General features: G+C 32.6%; 1 protein-coding gene across 11 annotated transcripts in view; it reads right to left on the reverse strand.

Annotated features, from left to right (window-relative positions):
* The window catches only part of LOC119610549, a 332,175-nt gene that overhangs the window by 236,129 nt on the left and 74,396 nt on the right, over nt 1-21,650 (reverse strand). For all 11 annotated transcript variants that reach the window (XM_037965897.1, XM_037965875.1, XM_037965865.1 and 8 more), the window contains one exon: nt 994-1,095. In XM_037965897.1, the coding sequence (XP_037821825.1) occupies nt 994-1,095 (102 nt within the window). The remainder of the gene's footprint in view (nt 1-993; nt 1,096-21,650) is intronic.

Raw genomic sequence — 21,650 nt, forward strand, 5'->3', positions numbered from 1 at the left:
GTCAATTGTTTTAAGAAATTATTTGTTGTAATGTGAACACCGGGCAAACAAATTTTCACTATTTGTATTGAATTGTGTTTGGCTTTGTTTCTTCAAACAAAACGTCAAAACAGAAATACTCATTTTAAGCACATTATGAAATAAAAATTATTTAATTGTTTGTTTATAGTCAGAAATTTCTATGAAATTGTAAAAAACTATTATAAAAATTCAATTAAATCGTTTTTTTTAACGTTAAACAAAAATTTTTCATGTTTGGTGTTCACACTGTGTTGACATTGGGAAAATATTTATAGGTTGACAAATAAAAATGTTTCACGAAAAACAGCTGATATTTTGTTTGCTTTTCAAAAATATTTTGTGTCACATTACAGCTAACAAATATTTGATAAAAAACGTCAAATATTTGATAGGTGTGAACGTAGCTTTACGTTTGTTTTTATACTCTGGCAACAATAATTATTTGAAAATTTCTGACAACATCGAAAAAAATATGATTTTATTTTTTTAATTTTTTCATATACATGGTTTTTGGTACAAGCATCAAGAATGTTGAAAATCGTAAAAATCTGTTTACTCCCGTACAAAATTATATAAATTTTATAACTCATCATGTTTGCCATACATTTTTCACACACATACAAATTATTTTAAATATTTAACATAGGTTAACATTTGTTAAATTTAGTATGTTCTGTAACAGTCTGTTAAGTTGTAGTTCTGTTTTTAATGGCATATTGTAAGGCGTAATGGAAGTATGTAAGTGTAAAATGTTAAGGTAAATTTGAATCAATCCTTAAAGTTTTATGATTTATGCAAAAAGTGAAGGGTATCTAAGATTCGGCAAAGACGAATATAGTACTCTAATATATTCACTAAGGTGAATGGTATATAATATTCGGTACAGCCGTATATGGCACTCTTACTTTTTTCCTTATGATTTGATTTTTAAAATATAATATCATATGTCATTGTAACAGTTTATTATAATACCTCTGAATGTTTAAGATGTGTTGCGCTAAATCTCTCATCACTGCTATATGTGGTCAATCCAACAGTTAATAAGTGATAGTCCTTTTTTCTGATCCATGAAACCTGCAAAGATATATTTTTTTAATAGAAATAAAGCACAGATGGACGTGTTAAATTTAAGTTAGAAGTAGTGTTTTTTAATATTTCAATTCTCGAATTATTTTCTTTTGTTTTATGTAATATTTTTAACAAAAATAATATAGTATAGTTCTTGTGGAATAAAACAAGTTATTTTAACACAAACTATTTCTAAAACTAATTTTATTTAGATTAAACTTTAATGTAACAAACAATTATAAATTTACGATGTCAGAAGTGTTTTCCACAGCTGTAGCAGCAAAGACAACGCGAGGAATAATTTTCTGTTTTCTTCTACTTCTATTTTCCGACGTGTTGCCAGACTCATTACCTTCACGAGCTGACGGTCTTGGGGCTGCCACATCCACTCCCTCTCCAGTGACTAAGTCAGGAACTGTTTGGAACGATCCACTTTCAGCGGCGATAACTCCAGAATCAGTGGAAGTCTCGTAATGGGGTGATGCTGTAGGTTGTTGTGACTGAAGGTTTTGTGAATTTAGTTGTTGCAAATTGTCCTATAGAGTATCGTTGATGATAAAGGCTGGTTTCAAGCTATCTACGCTAATGTTAACATCTTTACCTTTAATTTTAATGGTGTATAAACGATCAGATAAACGTTGAATAACCTCATACGGGCCGGTGTAAGGCGTTTGAAGTGGTTATCGAACTGCATCGGTGCGTAGGAACACATGACTACAATCATCAATATTTTTCAAAGCAAACATTTTTCCTTTGTTATGATGAGCTGTGGGTGTTGGTCGAAGAACATCAAAATGGTTACGAAGTTTTTTAAGAAATTCATCGGAATTTACTGTGTCGTGGAGTTGGCGAATCCTGGCCCAACGCGAAGATTGAAATCGTCCCACTGGACCAAGTACCTTTTCGTACGACGGTGAGAGTGTGGGTTCCTCCTCCTATTCTGGAGGACAAATCCATACTAACACTAATTAAGCGTCAGAATAAGGAACTTGGCACTGACGACTGGACGATAGAACGAGGACGCACGAGGGACAAGGGAGAAGGCAAGGATCTCTGGATCAAAATTGGTTCAGAATCCCTCCGACTCTTCGTTCCTCTCAAGGCGTCATAAAATACGGGCTCAACCAACTTCGGTTGATCTTGCCCGCAGAGAAACGCAGTGATGAATCCAAGCGGCCTGAGGGTGGTACAGATTAATCTGCACCACTCCGAAGCAGCAACGGACGACTTGCTGCGCTTTATGGAGAAGGAAGTTATCCACGTGGCCTTAATCCAGGAACTCTGGCTTGCAGCCAGTAAAGTTCGAGGCGTCCGGTCACGAAACTATGTGCTCCTCTCTCCAATCCCTGAAGGTAAAATAAGGAGCTGTATTTTGGTCAGGAAAGACATTAAAGTTTTCCTTCTATCTAATTACAGTTCTGGGGCCATGATCTTGTCATGGGATGTGATGCTAATGCCCATCATACTCTGTGGGGAAGCTCGGATATTAATGACAGGGGTGATTGGTTACTTCAATACCTTCTAACTACTAACCTTAGTGTATGCAATAGAGGTAATAGACCAACGTTTTTCAATAGGATCAGAGAACAGGTCATTGATATTACTTTGGTAGGGAACACTGACTCAGTCAGAATTCTGGATTGGAGAGTATCACTCGAGTGCTCATTCTCCGATCATCACAGAATAATCTTTACGATACAGCTTACGATGGCTATGGAAAACGCCTTTAGAAATCCTAGGAAAACCGACTGGGTCAAATTCGGTAATCTGATTGATACCATACCACCTACGGAAACGGATGGTATACAAGACTTGGACGACTCAGTAGATTATCTATCCAGGACTTTAAGGGAAGCCTACTATGCTTCATGTAGGGTGCGGCAGGTACCTAGGAAATTCCGGCAACCATGGTGGAATCTTAAACTAATGCAGCTAAGGAAAGAATGTAGGAAACAATTTAATAAAGCGAAGAGGGATCAGAACCCGTTAAGCTGGGACGGTTATCGTCAAAGCTTCAATACTTTCAAGAGGGAAACCAGAAGGGCTAAGAAGGAATCCTGGAAGCGTTTCTGTGAGGATCTGGAGAGTACCACGGAGGCATCACGTCTACGCCAGGTGTTATCCAAAGACCCCGGTACGCCTGAATTCCTGATGGAACCGGATGGCAACTTTACTGAAAGTAGCACCGAAACTCTGGAACTGCTTATGGAGACACACTTTCCGGGTTGCAGAGATGATGAAAATGAAGGCTCCACTTTGGAGCACCTCGCAGCTTCTCGAATCCACATAAGTGAATTATTCAATTCCATTGTTAGTATGGAGAAAATTTCGTGGGCGATGTCATCCTTCAAGCCCTATAAATCCCCAGGGCCAGATGGCATATTCCCAGCACTACTCCAAAAATCGATCACCACCATCATGCCATGGCTAATTATGATATTTAGGAGCAGCCTGGAAACAGGATATATTCCTAAAGTATGGGGAGAGGTTACAGTGGTATTTATCCCCAAAGCGGGAAAAGTAAATCATAATACCGCCAAAGACTATAGGCTGATCAGTCTGTCATCGTTTTTATTGAAACACACGCTTACCTGAAAGGAAGATCGGTGCAGACAGCCTTACATGACGTTGTCGGAAATATAGAGAAGGCACTTGACATAAAAGAATATGTTATGGCATCTTTCTTAGACATTGAGGGTGCGTTAGTCGATGCACTGAGTGACCTAGGTGTTGATCAGCGGATAAGAACTGGACAGAAAACATGCTTAAGAGTAGGGCCATCAACTCTAATATGGGTATTGGCAAAACAAGGAAAGTTGTGATAAGGCACACCACAAGGTGGTGTCATCTCTCCACTCCTGTGGAATCTTGTCGTAAATAAAATCCTTTTTAGACTCAGTAGGATGGGCTTCAAAGTAGTCGCATATGCTGACGACGTCGTGCTTCTTATTCAAGGGAAGTTTCTTCCCACAATAAGTGAACTCATGGAATCAGCCCTCAGCGTTCTACTATCATGGGCCAAGGAAAACGGTCTGGGTGTCAACCCGGCCAAAACTGAACTGGTTCTTTTCACCAGGAGGTACAAAATTCCAGAATTCAGACCTCCGCGTTTGGATAGTACCATTTTGAACACCTCAAGCGAGGCCAAATATCTCTAAACTCACGTGGAAACGTAATGCTGAAAGTCGAATAAAGAAGGCATTATGTGCCTTCTATATATGTAAGAAAACATTTGGGAAAAGATGGGGTCTTAAACCATACATTGTGCACTGGATGTACACCGCGGTCATAAGACCTATTTTGACCTACGGAGCTCTTGTTTGGTGGAGAGCAGTGGATACCCAGACTCATCTCTCTATTCTAAACAAGGTACAAAGATTAGCATGTCTTGCAATCACTGGCTGTTTGAGCTCCACCCCTCAGGCTAGCCGAGAGACGATGCTAAACATAACTCCCCTTGATATATACATCAAATGCATTTCTGCTAAATCTGCTCTACGACTTAAGCAGTCGAACGGGTTGAAGCACGACCGCATTGGTCATGGCACCATCCTACAAGAGATAAGCAGGCCTATCATGGGGCAGGAAACAGATTACATTCTATCTACACTGAATTGTAATAGGTCATTCAAGACCAAAATACTGACAAGGGATGATTGGGCCGCGAATACTGTCCTAAGGGACGACGTGATCTCAATCTACACAGATGGCTCAACGACAGAAAGGCGTACGCGATCGGGAATCTTCTCCGATGATCTAAATCTTCTACTGTCTCTTCGACTACCTGACACCTGCACGGTCCTTCAGGCAGAGATATATACCATCTATACTGCCGCGAGAAGAATCCGGGAACTAAATCTCGAAAATTCGACTATACATATATACTTGGACAGCCTTGCATCAATCAAGGCTCTTAACTCCAACGTCATTAAGTCGGAATGTCTTCTCAATTGCATTCAATCGTTGGCACAACTGACACAACATCACGTGGAGTTGATATGGGTTCCAGGACATGAGGGCATCCGGGGAAATTAAATATCTGACGAATGCGCAAACAAAGGGTCGCCCCTGGACTTAACCCTTGCACAAAAGTATATTCACGCTCCCCTGACGACCCTATCAAAACTGATAGATGAATGGGCTCTGAGTGAGACGGAACTCAGGTGGTCAAATATCACCACTTGTAGAATATCGAGACTACTCTGGCCCACTCTGACAACAGATAGGACTCTCTTATCTCTTGATAAGAACTCGATTAGGCTTCTAACTGGTATAATTACTGGGCACTGTATGATTGGACATATGTCAGAACGTATGGGCTACCCAAATCATAGCTACTGTAGAAGCTGCTTAGACGAAGAGGAAGTGGAATCGGTAAAACACCTTCTATGTGACTGTCTAGCCTTACAAGAGCACAGACTACTCTGGGTAGAGCTCTTTTCCATGATCTAGACTGTCTCAGAGATGCGTCACTCATAAACATGAACGGTTTTATTAAAAGCACCGGCTGGTTTACATGGAGAGCGAACGAACCCAGTAGTCAACGAAATTAGGGAGGGTAACCATTCTCTAATAGCTAGGGAATGGTAATTCTAAGGGTATCACAATGGGCCACAAGGCCTCCGAATGAACTCGATTGCTAGCGAGCAACCCACGTAACCTACCTACCTACTGTGTCGTCAGTATCCTCAAAAAATTCATTTGGTAAACGTACTGGGTCTCCATATAGTAAATCTGAAGGTGAAGCCTGCATATCCTCTTTGAAGGCGGTTCTCAGACCAAGTAATACTGTTGGTAATGTATCGACCCATGACGTATTAGGATGGCACATAAGAGCTGTTTTAAATGTCCAATGCCATCGTTCAACCATATCGTTCGACTGCGGATGGTATGCAGTAGTTCTAGGGCGCTTATAACCAGTAAAATTAATCAATGCTTTGAAAAGTGCTGATTCAAACTGGGTACCTTGATCCGTTGTTATTGTTTTCGGACATCCGAATCTTGATATCCAGTGGGTCCAAAAAGCTGTTGCAACGGTTTGTGCGGACATGTCTTTTAATGGAATTGATTCTGGCCATCTTGAAAATCTGTCAATCATTGTGAGACAATATCTATAACCTTGTACTAGCGGCATTACCACGATGTCCAAGTGAATATGGTCAAAACGGTTATCAGGTACATCTATTTTGTTGGGTGTAAAACGATTGTGTTTGGTTATTTTTGCCCTTTGGCAAGGTAAACAATTACGAACCCAACTGATAATTTGTTTCTTCATTCCAGGCCAAACATATTTTTTTCGGATCTGTTGAAGACTAGCTTTACCACCGGGGTGTGAAAGGTTTTGTATGGAGTTAAAAATTTGTTGGCGTAGTCCATTAGGAACGTAGGGACAAACATAACCAGTTGAAACATCGCAATAAATTGAAGAGGAGTCGAAATGAACGATTTGAACGAGTTGTTACCTTCCAGTAAAGTTTTCAATTCGTCGTCTACTTCTTGTGACATATCCCAACATTAATTGTCAATCCGTGTTGACGGAGGAGATCAAAAACTAATCGCAAGTGGCGATCATCTTCGATTGAATCGGACATTATTATAATATCATCAACGTAACAATAAACGAAGTCCAAACCTCTTAGCACAAAGTCCATAAATCTTTGGAACGTCTGCGTGGCATTTCGAAGACCGAAAGGCATATATAAAAATTCTATTAAACCAAAAGGGGAGCATAAAGCTGTTTTTTCAATGTCCTCATCGGCCATCGGAATTTGGTAATATGCTCTGACAAGATCTAGAGTGGTTAAAATGGACTTACCATAAAGCTTTTCAGCAAAATCGTTGATATTAGCTATTGGATAACGATCCGGAACAGTTTGTCCGTTTAACTTACGATAGTCACCGCATACACGCCAACCACCTGTTTTTAGCTACCATGTGTATAGGGCTAGACCACTGGCTTTTAGAAACACGGCAAATTCCTTGATCCAATAAAAAATCAATTTCCACTTTCGCAGCAGCTAATTTGTCTCCTGAAAATCTGCGAAGGCGATCCGCTACAGGCTTACCGATGATTTCGATGTGATGTATGACACACAGTGGTATAAGAAAAAAAAAGAGGGAAATAATTCGGTAACTTCTAAACGGTTACTCCGATTTTAATTTGGTATGCACAAAGAGGAGGTGTTGTCGAGTTTAGGTTTTGAATTTGGACCTTATAGGCCAACCAGGGGCCCGGCGGGGGGTCCTCAAATTAGGACACCTCGGCTATGTTAAATTTTTAAAACGATCCTATTTCTTCATTTGAGTTCCGATTTATGTTAAATTTTTAAAACGATCCTATTTCTTCATTTGAGTTCCGATTTAAAAAAAAATTCGTATATAGAATCTCCTCATCGAGCACTATAAAAAATGTCCAGAATTCAGACCTCCGCGTTTGGATAGTACCATTTTGAACACCTCAAGCGAGGCCAAATATCTCTAAACTCACGTGGAAACGTAATGCTGAAAGTCGAATAAAGAAGGCATTATGTGCCTTCTATATATGTAAGAAAACATTTGGGAAAAGATGGGGTCTTAAACCATACATTGTGCACTGGATGTACACCGCGGTCATAAGACCTATTTTGACCTACGGAGCTCTTGTTTGGTGGAGAGCAGTGGATACCCAGACTCATGTTAAATTTTTAAAACGATCCTATTTCTTCATTTGAGTTCCGATTTATGTTAAATTTTTAAAACGATCCTATTTCTTCATTTGAGTTCCGATTTAAAAAAAAATTCGTATATAGAATCTCCTCATCGAGCACTATAAAAAATGTCGTCGTAGTAGTAAATTATCTCTTATAGTTTAGGAGATATTCGCATTTGAAAATTAAAATTTTAAAATTTTTACCGTCCAAATATTCCCGATTTTCGCCATTTTTTTTTTATTCGCTTAACAAAGCAGTGAAAAAATTATGTAAAAATCATGACTGAGTCCAAAGTTATAGGCATTTTAATTTAAAAAATAAAAAAAGGCGATTTTTGTCATTTTTTTTGGGAAAAAAGTATCTTTTTCTTTTTAAGTTATTTAAAAAGTTTCTAAGAAGACGTATATAGAATTTATACTTTTTGGAAAGCTGACTTTACATAAAGTACGATAAATGAAACAAAACCTAAACATTTTTGATACCGAGGGGACCAGGTCCATCCAAAAAAACCCTATTTTTTATGGAAAATTCAATTTTGAGCAAAAATTCTCAAATCGCATAGTCAAATTATAGTGACCTGTTTTATATGACCCAATATGTTCTTAATCATTTTGTAACGGGTTTCGATAACCCCGCCCCTGGTATGGATATAATAGGCAAAAAACCAAAAAATCCCATTTTTGGGATTTTTTAAAACATTTTTGGGAATTCCGGGATTTTTAATAAGAAAATTCTAAACTCGACAACACCTCCTCTTTGTGCATACCAAATTTCATTAAAATCGGATTAACCGTTTAGAAGTTACCGAATTATTTCCCTCTTTTTTTTTCCTATACCACTGTGTGACAGTTGCACCTCCTGTGTTACGTCTCAATGTTGTTGTTGTAATACTAACATACTCCTGTAGTAAAGTTGTAAATTGTGTGTTTGACGAAATGCTTGAAATACTAAAATCTTTGGTATTACGAATTTCACCATTACTAGAAAGGTTGGTTATACCATCCAATAAGCGTTGGTTCTTGAGATCAATAATTAAATTGTAATTAATTAAAAAGTCAGCTCCAATTATTGGCGATTGGACGTCAGCAATAACGAATAACCATTTAAACTCACGACGTAACCCAAGGTCCAGTTTAAAAACAGAGTGACCATAGATTGTTATTTCACTGTGATTGGCTGCCAAAAGTTTGGCCTTCGATGGGCAGAGTTTAGCTTTGACTAATGATGGAGGTATGACCGAGACCACCGATCCAGAGTCAATTAAAAATTTAGATTTGGTCGAGTTGTCATAGATGTGTAAACGATTCTCTGAAATGATTCTATTATTACTGTTGCTGTCGTTTGCTGGAGGATTGGTTAATAAATCCTCAACAGACAAAAGTACATCGTCCTCGAGACGAACAGAAACAAAATCAAATTTGTCATCACACAAAGCAAATGATCTGCACTTTCTGTATATTCGATCTCGCCAATTCATTCGTATGATCACGCTGCTCCCGCAATGAGTTTACTTCTCGCTGAAGTTCCCTCATTTGTGTAAGAAAATTATCCATCTACGACATTGCCAAATTTGTAGTATAAAAAAATTCGATGTCGTCACTGCCAAATGAACTTTTTTCGCTTGCCACAGTTTTCTTGCTTCTTAAATTGTATTCGTTCAAATCCATAAGCAGGATTGTTCTTGTTCGTGCAAAATTTGTTGTTGTCGCATTGAAAAAACGTTGCGACTGCGCTGCCTCCAAGAAAAAAGTTCCTATCAAAATCTCACAAATTCGTGGTTTGCCACAATTAAATGTAATGAGGGGTCACTAATATATGTAGTTCTTGTGGAATAACACAAGTTATTTTAACACAAACTATTTCTAAAACTAATTTTATTCAGATTAAACTTTAATGTAACAAACAATTATAAATTTACGATGTCAGAAGTGTTTTCCACAGCTGTAGCAGCAAAGACAACGCGAGGAATAATTTTCTGTTTTCTTCTACTTCTATTTTCCGACGTGTTGCCAGACTCATTACTTTCACGAGCTGACGGTCTTGGGGATGCCACAATAGTTTACAATAAATAAAACTTATTTTCTGGAATTTGCCTTTTTTTGCAATAGATACTATTTAATATGTTTGACATAATTATGAGCTAAAAAGCCCAAATCTGTTATTTAGGTATGTGAAATAATGGTTCCATTTCAACCATTTTTAATAGGATTCATACTTGGAGTTGATATGTATTACTCAGTTCCCCCTTTATTCTGTATATATTATAATTGCTCTTTTAAAGAGATATATTATAAATTTATACAATTTGTTATGCATGATCCCGTAATATCCAATATATTTGGTTTAAGTAAGGCGACCAGATTTTGAAAATGAAAATAGATGACAAAGAAAAAGCAAAACTATTTTTTGAATTATTTTTTTTTTACATATTTTACAGAAAAAGGTTATAATAATTTTTATGCATTTGTTTTGTTAAAATATAAACAAACCAAATTTAAAGATTTTAAGAAAGAAATTTATTTAAGTAAAGTGAATGATTTGTTTTCTTATTAAAATGAGAAAATTACGTATTTAATTCCCATGTGAAAACTTCTGAACATTTTCGAGTAATTTTATTGACAACCAATTCCAATTCGCTATGTATTTTGAAAATAATCACAATATTCCTTTAATTAGAGATGTTTACGTTAAAAAATATATAATTTTTTAAAAATCTTGTAAATATAACATATAATTTTAAATTATTATTAAAAGTACCCGAATAACGAATATTTTGCGACAAAATTATCATCACTATTGCACATTTTCTTATTTTTATTGCAATTTTTGATAAATTATTGTTATATTAAGTTTGTACAATTATTCATTATTTATATAACAAAAATATTTGCTTACAAAATGCTTGGTATTTATACCCTACACAACTATAGTATTATGCGTTTGTGCTGATGTTTGTAACGCATTAAAATATTAGTACTATACCCACCTTAAAGTATACCGATCGGCTCAGAATCACTTTCTGAGTCGATTACACGTTTGTTTTGACCCAAGGACGAAGCCTATTGAAAATGGTTAAAATCGGTATATTATTTCACCGAGCCCCCATACAACTGAACCCCCCGAAATGGGCTTTTGAGCTAATAATTATGTATAACATAAATGTATCTCTATGATAGTTCGCACAACTAAGTTTTATACAAGCTTTGATGACCTTGCCGAATTTCGAAATGATCGGAATATATTTGACCCTAGCCCCCATACAAAACCCCCTTCAGAAAGTGATTTGAATATCCGCAATTCATTTATTAACACTGTTATTGCAATGAAATTTGGCACAGACAAATATTATATAAATACAAATCTATGCAGCCCATTATATCGGGATCGGTCCACATTTGCTCCTATCCCCCATATAAAGCCTCTTTTAGAAAATAAGTTTTTCGTCAAAAAATTGCTTAAATAAATCGGAATCAAGGTAATATTTGATATAAATGCTTTATTATCAAATAAATCACATTTAATATTCATAACTGGTGTAGGGTATCATATGGTCTGCCAAGCCCGACTATTTATTTATTTATTTATTTCGCCAATGAAATTACAATTTCTTACTGGCTAATTACAATTAATTTAAAACTTAGTTTAAAGTATAATGATAAAAGTAAAGTGTAATAATAATGCTGCACTAATAGGGATATTGATTTAAGAAGTTCAGAATGTTTGTTTTGATGATTTTTGGATCAGTTGAGAAGTCGATATGATTGTACAAGTTATTGACTTGGGCACACATTCTACGCATCGGATCAAAGTTGGCGTAATTGGAACGGAAGTATTGTAGCTTAAGTGGAATATAATTTCTTGTTGGACGGATTGGTACTATTAACTCGATTTTACGTAGTAAGATTTCAGAGCCAATTACTCCATTTATTAGATTAATTATGAATGATGTATTCGATTTTACGTAGCAAGATTTCAGAGTCAATTACTCCATTTATTAGATTAATTATGAATGATGTATTCATACTTATTCTCCTACTTTGTAGAGAGGGAAGTTTAATTAGAGCTAAACGGCTTTCATATAATGGAAGATTAATGTTAATGTTACTTTCTTACTTGTTTTTACATAAATTATTCAAAATACTAACGAAGTTTTTCTCAGTTTTAACGGAAATTTTTAAATATAAAAATGTAAACAATAACAAACTCTGATATCAGTGCGTACCAGTCAAGTGAAGAAAGAAATAATCAGCTGATTGAATAACACCATCTTATCTGAATTCGCCTTGTACATATACACTATGAAAAAAGGAAATAGAATTATTTTGGCCATCATTTGGTTGACAAAGGGGCATTTCCAAATTCCCTAAAAATAGTGCTGGCCAATTGAAATATTGTCAAATATAAATTTTAGATCTTATTTTTAAAGAAATCGTAATTAGTTTTCGTTATCAATCTAAAATTAATGAATAAAAATTTTAAAAATCAACTTATTGTTGGCTTAAGATAGGGTTGAGCCTACAAAAAAATCTTATTTTGTCAATGGTTTACAAAAATAAATATTGATTAAGGTTTCAAAATTTAGATGAAAAGATGATATATTATGGAAATAGATGACAGAAAGAGGACATAAATTTTAAAGCCACTTAAAATAGATTATTGTCCTCTAAAAAAAGGACGTATGGTCAGTTTAGTTTAAGTCAGACCTGGGATAAATGCATTAAATATGTTAATGCATTAACTATTTTTTCTCCATTAAAAAAAATTAATGTTAATGCAAGTTTATTGCATTAACATTAACATGGGTACTTTTAATGCATTAAATTTGCATTAACATTAAATATTTTTGAATTTAATGCATTAATTTTACATTAACATTAAATATTTTTGAAATTAATGCATTAATTTTTCATTAACATTAAATATTTTTGAATTTAATGCATTGATTTTCCATTAACATTAAATAATAAGTAATAAAATTAGTGCATTAATTTTCCATTAACATTAATGTATATAATAATTTATAAAAATAAAAATACAGCGCCAAAGACCTCGATCTAACTAAATTCAAGTAAAATTCAATGTCTTTAAGTCCTTTCTAATTAGTTCTATACTCGATATTACATATCAGAAGAATAGTATCACTTCCCACGTATTCTTTTTTTGTTTATTTTATCACACTGTGCAATCTTATACAACCTTAAATGTAAATATGTATCATATTTAAAACTCACAAGTTTGAATGGAATATAGGAATTATTAGAAAGGACTTTAATCCCTTAAATTTTAATTGTATTTATTTAGATCGAGGTCTTTGGCACTGTATTTTTATTTGTGTTTTTCAATTTTTATATATATTAATGTTAATGGAAAATTAATGCATTAATTTTATTACATAATTAATGTTAATGTAAAATTAATGCATTAATTTCAGAAATATTTAATGTTAATGCAAAATTAATGCATTAATTTTAAAAATATTTAATGTTAATGTAAAATTAATGCATTAAATTCAAAAATGTTTAATGTTAATGCAAATTTAATGCATTAAATTTTACAAATTTAATGTTAATGTAATATTTTTTACATTAAATTAATATTTTTTTAATTTAATGTTAATGCAAAATTAATGGAAATAGCCCAGGTCTGGTTTAAGTCATTGTTTTAATTAAGACTAGTTTAGTTGAGTCGTAAACAGCAACACGTGAGTTTCAATTTGTAAAAACATATCATTGGCGACGAGGATCAAAAGTGAAAAAAAACTTACAATGGCAGTAGGCCCACACGCTTTAGTTGGAACTATAGAAATATTAAATGCTGGTCTTCACCAATTGTTCTTTGTATTAATCGGTTGAACCGTCTCTTGTCTCTCAACAAAATTAAAAATGATGTGGATAAAATATTGTTTTTAATCAGAGTATGAAAACAAACGAAACATTTCGCAAACGTTTCCATAATGTACAAAACTTTTCAAATCGTACATTTGAGAACAAAACAAATGCAGAAACGTATTTTATGAACGAATCATAAAGTGTGTGTGTGGATTTCATTAAATTTGTACGGTTTTTATTTTGTTTTTATTACTACAGTATTCCTCATAGGCATCTACAAAAACTTAAACCTACAAGTCTTCTTTTAATTATACTCAAAAATGTTTTTGTAATGAGCAAAACCATCAGGAAACGTTTGCGTAAATGTTTCGCTAAAAACTTTTCGGTTTTGCTCCCATTGTTTTCTTTTCTAGCTGCGTACATTTGAGTTAATGAACATAATGTGCTCAAAAGCAAAAACAATACGAAACCAAATGAGAAAATCGATTTTGTTGTTCTGGTTTTGTTTCTGTTTTACTCACTGCAAAGATCAAAACAAAACAATTGGAAACGTTTCGTTTAGTTTATTTTTGTACTCTGTTTTTATTAAGTCTTGAAATAGCAGAACTCTACAAAACAATTGTTCAATTCACAATCAAGTTGTATATTGAACCTACTAAAGTGTAGTGTGAGAAGATTTAATGAAATCCACACACACACACACTTTATGATTCGTTCATAAAATACGTTTCTGCATTTGTTTTGTTCTCAAATGTACGATTTGAAAAGTTTTGTACATTATGGAAACTTACTTCTTTATATTACCATGTTTATTACCACTGTTTCTTATGTACATATACATATATGTAGCTTGTAAGTTACACACTCCTCTCGATTTTCGTACTTAAGAACTTACAGTCAATTTTATTGCAAAATAATATTAAATATTTTAATAAATATATACATTTAATTAGTAAAGCAAATGTTATGTTTACATGGTGCCGAAATCCGTAGTGGTATTAACAAAGAAACAATTAGTAAATTACAAATTAAAAAAAATATATGCAAACCAATTGTTTGTCTAATCGTTTAGACGCGCAGACCTATAATTTCTTAAAACCGCCGAAGCCATTGATAATAGAACACGACAAAGACATGGCCAAAGAATGGAAATTGTGAACGCAACAATATTATGAAGTCGCAACAGAACACAAAAGCGTATTTCTCGTAAAAAAGCACTGAGAAAAATATTTCCAATTTTCAAAGAAACAAATTTTATATACTATAAAAATTCTAATTTGTTCTAAATTCTGTAGATATATGGTGAAAAGTTAGTTAGATGGCAATAAAAAGGAAGATTAACAGGTCAAATATACTAGGTTCAAGGAAAAAGAGTCAGCCATAAAAATCTAACAAATATGTTTAAAACAAAAAATAAAATTTCGAGATATTTTCGTAAAGGATCAAAATTGTTATTTTACATATAATTCATAATTTTTGCTATCACACCTCCCTGTGTTTTTCCGTATGCACTATGGTTCAGACGACCACTTTTTGGGGCCAAAACTAAAAATGTGTCCAAAAAATATTTGTATGGTATTCCAGATCCTTTTTGCATAAAATTTAAGTTTAATATGAAAAAAATATTATAATTTACATAGTTAAGAAATTTAACTTTTTAATGAAATTTTAAATATGGAATAATTATTTAAACTTCTAGATATATTTCAAGTTTATGGAAAACATAAATTTGAGATATTAATTAAATAAAGCAATATTATAGTTATAAATTACAATCCAACATTAAATTTTTATTCTCCAATATTTAACCATATTTGCTAAGTTTTGGAATAATTATGACAAAAATTCAGTTTTCTCGAAAATCGAAAAAATTACCAGTTGAAACAAAATCCCACCATTTCCGACAAATAGCTTCTTAAAGTTTCATCCTGAGAAGAGGTCGGACTTTTTTTTAAAGCTTATATGAAGTTGGTGATCGTAAAGATTTAAGAAGTTATACCAATCATCATTATGTTCTACGTATCCCCATATTGTTTTGGGTCATTTTTTTGTGATAATTATTAAAATACTTTCTTTTATCTTTCATTTCCAAGCAGTGTTGCCATGTGTAGGAATTTTTCCCTTTTTGTAGGGATTTTTTTCAAAATTTTGTTATGTAGGGAAAAAGGGAAATTGTAGGGATTTTTCCATTTCACAGTTTTTAGCAAATAAATAGATTTTTTAAGAATATTAGATAGATACAAATTAAATTTCAATTAAGATGAGAAACAATTAACCCCAGCTATTTGAATCTGGATTTTTAAAATTCCTTGATTTGTTTAAAAGTTATTAAAAAAAGGAAAATATCATCGATTATGTTAGTCTTATAGAGCGATATATTATGACTCCTTATAGATAGCGAAGTCGATTTGGCGATGTCCGTCTTAATTTTTATTTTTAATTAATTTTTTGAATTTAGAGTTTTGAAAATTTATAAAAGTAGGCTTTATTTAATTATATTAATTAATAATTATATAAAAATATTATTTTTAGGGGCACACAAAATAATTTTTTTACATCGAATGACGTATCATGATACAGCAATTGTTAACTGGGTCAGGGTTGGAAGATTTGTATGATGTAAAATTGAAAGTAAAACAAGTAAGAGTGCTGTATTCGGCTGTGCCGAATCTTATATACCCTTCACCATAGTGTATTTAAAAATTCATTTTCCCTACTATATCATTATTATAGCAATAGCAAAACATAATGAACAACAACAACGCTAAACGAAATAAACACACACAAAAATAAACAAGGCAGTAAAACCAACAAACATCCAAACATACGAAACGAAATACAGAAAAAAACAAAATCAAAATACACAACGCAATGAAACCAACACCCACCAAACATACGAAATTGAATGTACCAAGAAACAAAAACAATATACACAAGGCAATGAAACGCACAGCCATCCAAACATACGAAATTGGATGTACCAGAAACAACCCAGCAAAATCTTTACTTACCCGGTAAGTAGGCAAGTAATATTGCAGTAAAGTGTAAGTACTTTCTTTTTGGGTGAATAACTACTTATTTTTGTTTGACGATGACCAAAAAATAAGTGGTTACAAATGTGCTTACCCGACTATTCCGGATTTAAAACCGGCTTTACAGTTATTTTCTGTGTTTATTAGTCTATTCTATTAGCCAATGCTCCATTAAGAAGTTGCTTTATCGTGCTATTTGGAATAGTGCAAATCAATATTTCTTCAAAAATCTTCTAATATCGACTAGGTTTAAAACTCTTAACTAATTCCTTATTAGACATACGCTCTATACATCTGGCTACAAATCCGTTCCAAAAAAATGAAATAATTTTATTAATAAAGACCACTCATTACCAAGTAATGTGTGAAATAACTACATTACCTACAATACTCATTACCAAAATTTGAAAATATTTTACTCGGAATATACACAAGGCAATGAAATTCACAGCCATCCAAACATACGAATCGAAATATTCAAAAAAACAAAAACAAAATACAAAGGCAATGAATAAGCAGTGTTGTTGTTGTTTATTTTTAATGACATTTTCAGAGGTTGTCTCGGATTTTTGCTTATATCTCAGTTGTTTATGAACGGATTTTGCTGATTTTACATAGGAAACTTCTCGAAAACATGTCTGATAGAATTATTGAAGATTTGGATCCCGAAGATATCTGGGGTCTTCAGAAAACTGAAATCAACAGACAGAGGGACATGGTTTAATCGACTCCGCTATCTATAAGGATTCAGAATATATATACTTTATGGGGTCGGAAAATTATATTTTGGAAATTACAAACGGAATGACAAACTTATATATACCCTTCTCACGAAGTTGAAGGGTATAAAAATAAAACTTTAAAATGGAAATTTTAGAAATTAAATTCCAAAACAACTAAAAAAAGATTTAATTTTTTTGCTTTTTATTTTATTATTTTTTTAAATAAACATGCAAAAATTGAAAAAGTAGTATAGGGAAAAATGTAGGGAAAATAAAAAGTGGATGTAGGGAAAAAAGTGATTTTCTCTCATAAGCGTAGGGATTTTTGAAATATATCTCCTGGCATTACTGCTTGTAAGTTACTAGGGATGTCAAACGCGGATTTTGAAAATTGCAATCCCGGGATCCCGGAATATTTCGGAATCCCAGGATTTTTCGGGATCCCGGGGTTTTACGGGATTTCGGGATTACATAAATTTAATTATTTTATACATGAAAATATTAAATTTTCATATTTGTGAAGAAAATTGTTTAATCTTGTGGAAATTAATCGACAGAAGATAAATTATTTATTTTTCATAAAAAATTTGTTGAATTTTACCTTAATTCCGATGTATTTAAGCAATTTATTGATGAAAAACTAAATTTCTAAAAGAGGCTTTATATGGAAGCTAGGGTCAAATATGGGCCGATTCTCAAACAATTGGGAAGAGGCATGTAATTTTTTATAAAGGTTAGTTATACTGAATGTCATCGCGATACTAATGGTTATAAGTAGATTTTTGGACGTTTAAGATATTTTTTAATGGGGGCTAGTGTCAAACGACGACTCAGAAAGCAATTCTGATTCGATCGGTATACTTTAAGGTGGGTGTAGGACCAATATTTGTATGCGCTACAAACATCAGCACAAACGTATAATACCCTCCCCACTGTAGTGGTGTAGGTTATAATAGATATAACGTTCAATCTTTCGAATATCAGTTTAGATCATAAATGAACCTTTTCTTTGGAACATGTTATCTACATTCAGAACAATTTAATTTACCTTTACTGTTATCACTTAGATTTGTAGAAAGCATCCCAGCAAAAATAAAACGAAATACTTCCAAAAGAATACCATTTATCACCACTTTAAAAGTAGCACTAAGTGAATTTTTTAATCTTCTGAGGAAGTGAAGTTTAAAGACTTCCGCAGATTGGAAAATAATTATATTTTTTTAAAGCTTTTTTGTTCTTACATTCTTGGGAGATAAAAAATTTAACTTTTGGGCTTCTGTTGTATGAAAAGCCGCAGAAATTGAATAATACACAATTTTTGTACTATTTTTGTAGATTCAAATCGATTCTATTTTAAAAATGAATCCCATCAAATAGCTGATTGCAATGTATTGATATTAATATTGGCATCAAATTGGTTTTCAGAGGAGGTGCTTTTAGGATTTCTTGTGTTAATTTTGGTCCAAATTTGTGTCTACTATAGACAAAGAATGTGTATACTTTTTGGGTCTACGACGAAATGAAAAAATAAATTTGTATGTCATGAATTCCATGAGAAATAAAATAAGAATTGACCGATGGTCTTCAGATTTCTTTAATTTTTTGTAAACACATACTCTATTAGACACATAAGACATATCAACGTTAAATTCTTAAAAATTTCAAGAAACGCGATTTTTATGGCGATTTTAATTTGTTCGAAAAGAACAAAAAATCAAGAAGGTATAAAACTTTGAACCTTTATATCTTTGAGAGTTCATATCGGATTTTGTTGATTTAGAACCCAATCTATTACTATGGATGAGCTCTTTCATTTAAATATAATTTTTTTATTAAAAAGTTTAAGATAGTTTATTTTTTAAAGAAATGCACTTTTTGAATGCATTTTTAAAATCGTTCTCCCTGTTTAAAATTTTTTAAAAGTGCATAAGTCGATTATTTGAAGCTTTTTATGCAAAATATAAAAATATTTTGTTGTGACGTTCATTACATCTATTTTTGCCGATTTTTTTAAATGTTTTACATTGAAAATTTTTTAAATTTTGTTAAAATATAAGTCTTAAATATTTTAATTATATAAAAAACTTATTTATTTAGCTTGAACAATTTTTTCCAACTGACAAATATTTTTTCTACAATTGAAAAATATATAAAAAACTAATATGATAAAGAATTTATATTGAACATAAAGTATAAATTGTATAAAGTATATTTACATACAAAATTAAAATATCAAATTTAAAATGATTTTGATTATTCAAACATTTTGTCAAAATATCAGCAACATTCGACTCGCTAGGAACATATTTTAATTCAATTTCATTCGCTTTGTACTTCTCTTTTATGTAATGGTATCGTATATCAATATGTTTACTTCTCTTCATATTCATATGGCTTTTTGTTAAATATTGGTCAAAATCATTTTCAAAAAATTTCACATCTCTCGAAATAACAATCTTATTTGTATTCAGATCAATCAATCTATAACCTTTTGTGTTTGTTTGATATCCAATAAATGTACAGACTTTACCTTTTGGATCCAATTTTGACCGCCCCGGTTTCTTTTCTAGAACTACAGCTTTACATCCAAAAGTTTTGAAGTAAGATACACAAGGTTTTCTTCCAGTCCACCGCTCATATGGGGTTATATTTTCCAAAACTTTAGTAGGTGACCTGTTCTTTATGTAAACGCTAGTGTTAATGGCTTCTGCCCACAGGTAACTTTGTTTCTTCAAGCATACATCTGGTCATTTCCATTAAGGTTCTATTAGCTCTTTCAGAAATTCCATTTTGTTGAGGTGTGTAGCTAACCGTTGTTTCATGAACTATACCTCGTTCTTTCAAAAAAATGTTTATATTTGAATTTATGTACTCACGTCCATTATCACTTCTTAATCTCTTTAATTTATTACCAGTTTGTTTTTCTGCCATATATAAATATTCTTTTAATGCATCAAAAGCATCGGATTTGTTTTTCAAAAAATAAACTGTAATATATCGAGAAAAATCATCAATGAATGTAATGAAATATAAGGCACCACCATAAGATTTAATCCTCATAGGTCCACACAAGTCGGTATGAACTAGCTCTAGCAAATTATTAGTTGATGTTGTGCCTAACGCTTTAAAAGGCTTTGATGACATTTTACACAATGAACATGTAAGACAGTTAAATTCATTTACGTTACCTTTTAAACCACGAACCATCTCTTTACTTGCCAACTTTTTTAAATCACAAAAATTAAGATGACCAAAACGTCTGTGCCAAAGGGTATTATCAAAATTTTCCGCTTTATTAATTGAATGCTTCTCTAATGTTGACTTTGTTTTATAAATTCCATTAAATACTCTTGCTTTAAACTGAAATTCGTTTTTCTTGAAGACTTCAACATACTGATTTTGAAATTTAACAGTATATCCTTTTTCAGCCATCTTACTAACAGACAAAAAATTTGATTTCATATTAGGAATATACAAAACATTTTTTAAATCATAGCATTTATTGTTAAATTTAACTTTAACTTCACCAATTCCCTTGACATTAAATCTATCACCAGACGCTAATATTACTTCACTATTATATTCTTTCATATCTGAGAATAATTCTTTTTCTCGACATACATGTGATGATGCTCCACTATCTAAGAGCCATTCATTTAAATTATCATCACTAATACAAGAATTTATTATAAACATTGCACTTTCTTGATTACCAACAGTCTTATTCTTAACATGGCACTAAGAACGTAAGTGTCCTTTCTTACCACATCCAAAACATTTCAAATTTTTATATTTTTGTTGATTATTCGGATTTACACACTTATTGTTGAAATTTTTATTTCGTTTCTTGATTGCAAAAACTTGATCCTTATTCTCATGGCAATTCTCACTTCTTCGCTGTTCTTCTTCTAATATTTTATTTTTTAATTGTTCCATACTTGGTAATGAATCACGACTTTCAATTGCAATAACAAAATTTTCTAATTCAGGAGGCAAACTACACAATAAAAATATTGAAAGTAATTCACTAGGATTATTTATATCAGCATCCTTCAAATCATCTGCTATTGAACAAAATTTGTTTATTTGTACACTATATTTTTCTTCAGATGAAAACTTGAATCGCACAAATTTCTTGAATAAATGAACTTTTCTTGCAGGATCTTTAGCTCTGTAAATGTTTTCCAATTTACACCAAGCTTCTTTTGCACTTCTACAGTCTTTAAGATGAATCATTTCAGTTGTTCTCACCGCCAAAGTTATTGATGCCAACGCCTTATTATCTTTAAC

Source organism: Lucilia sericata, unplaced genomic scaffold (genome assembly GCF_015586225.1).
Source record: "Lucilia sericata isolate MDLA Ls3-8-SP2 unplaced genomic scaffold, ASM1558622v1 Contig000028F_arrow, whole genome shotgun sequence".
NCBI classification, from domain to species: domain Eukaryota; kingdom Metazoa; phylum Arthropoda; class Insecta; order Diptera; family Calliphoridae; genus Lucilia; species Lucilia sericata.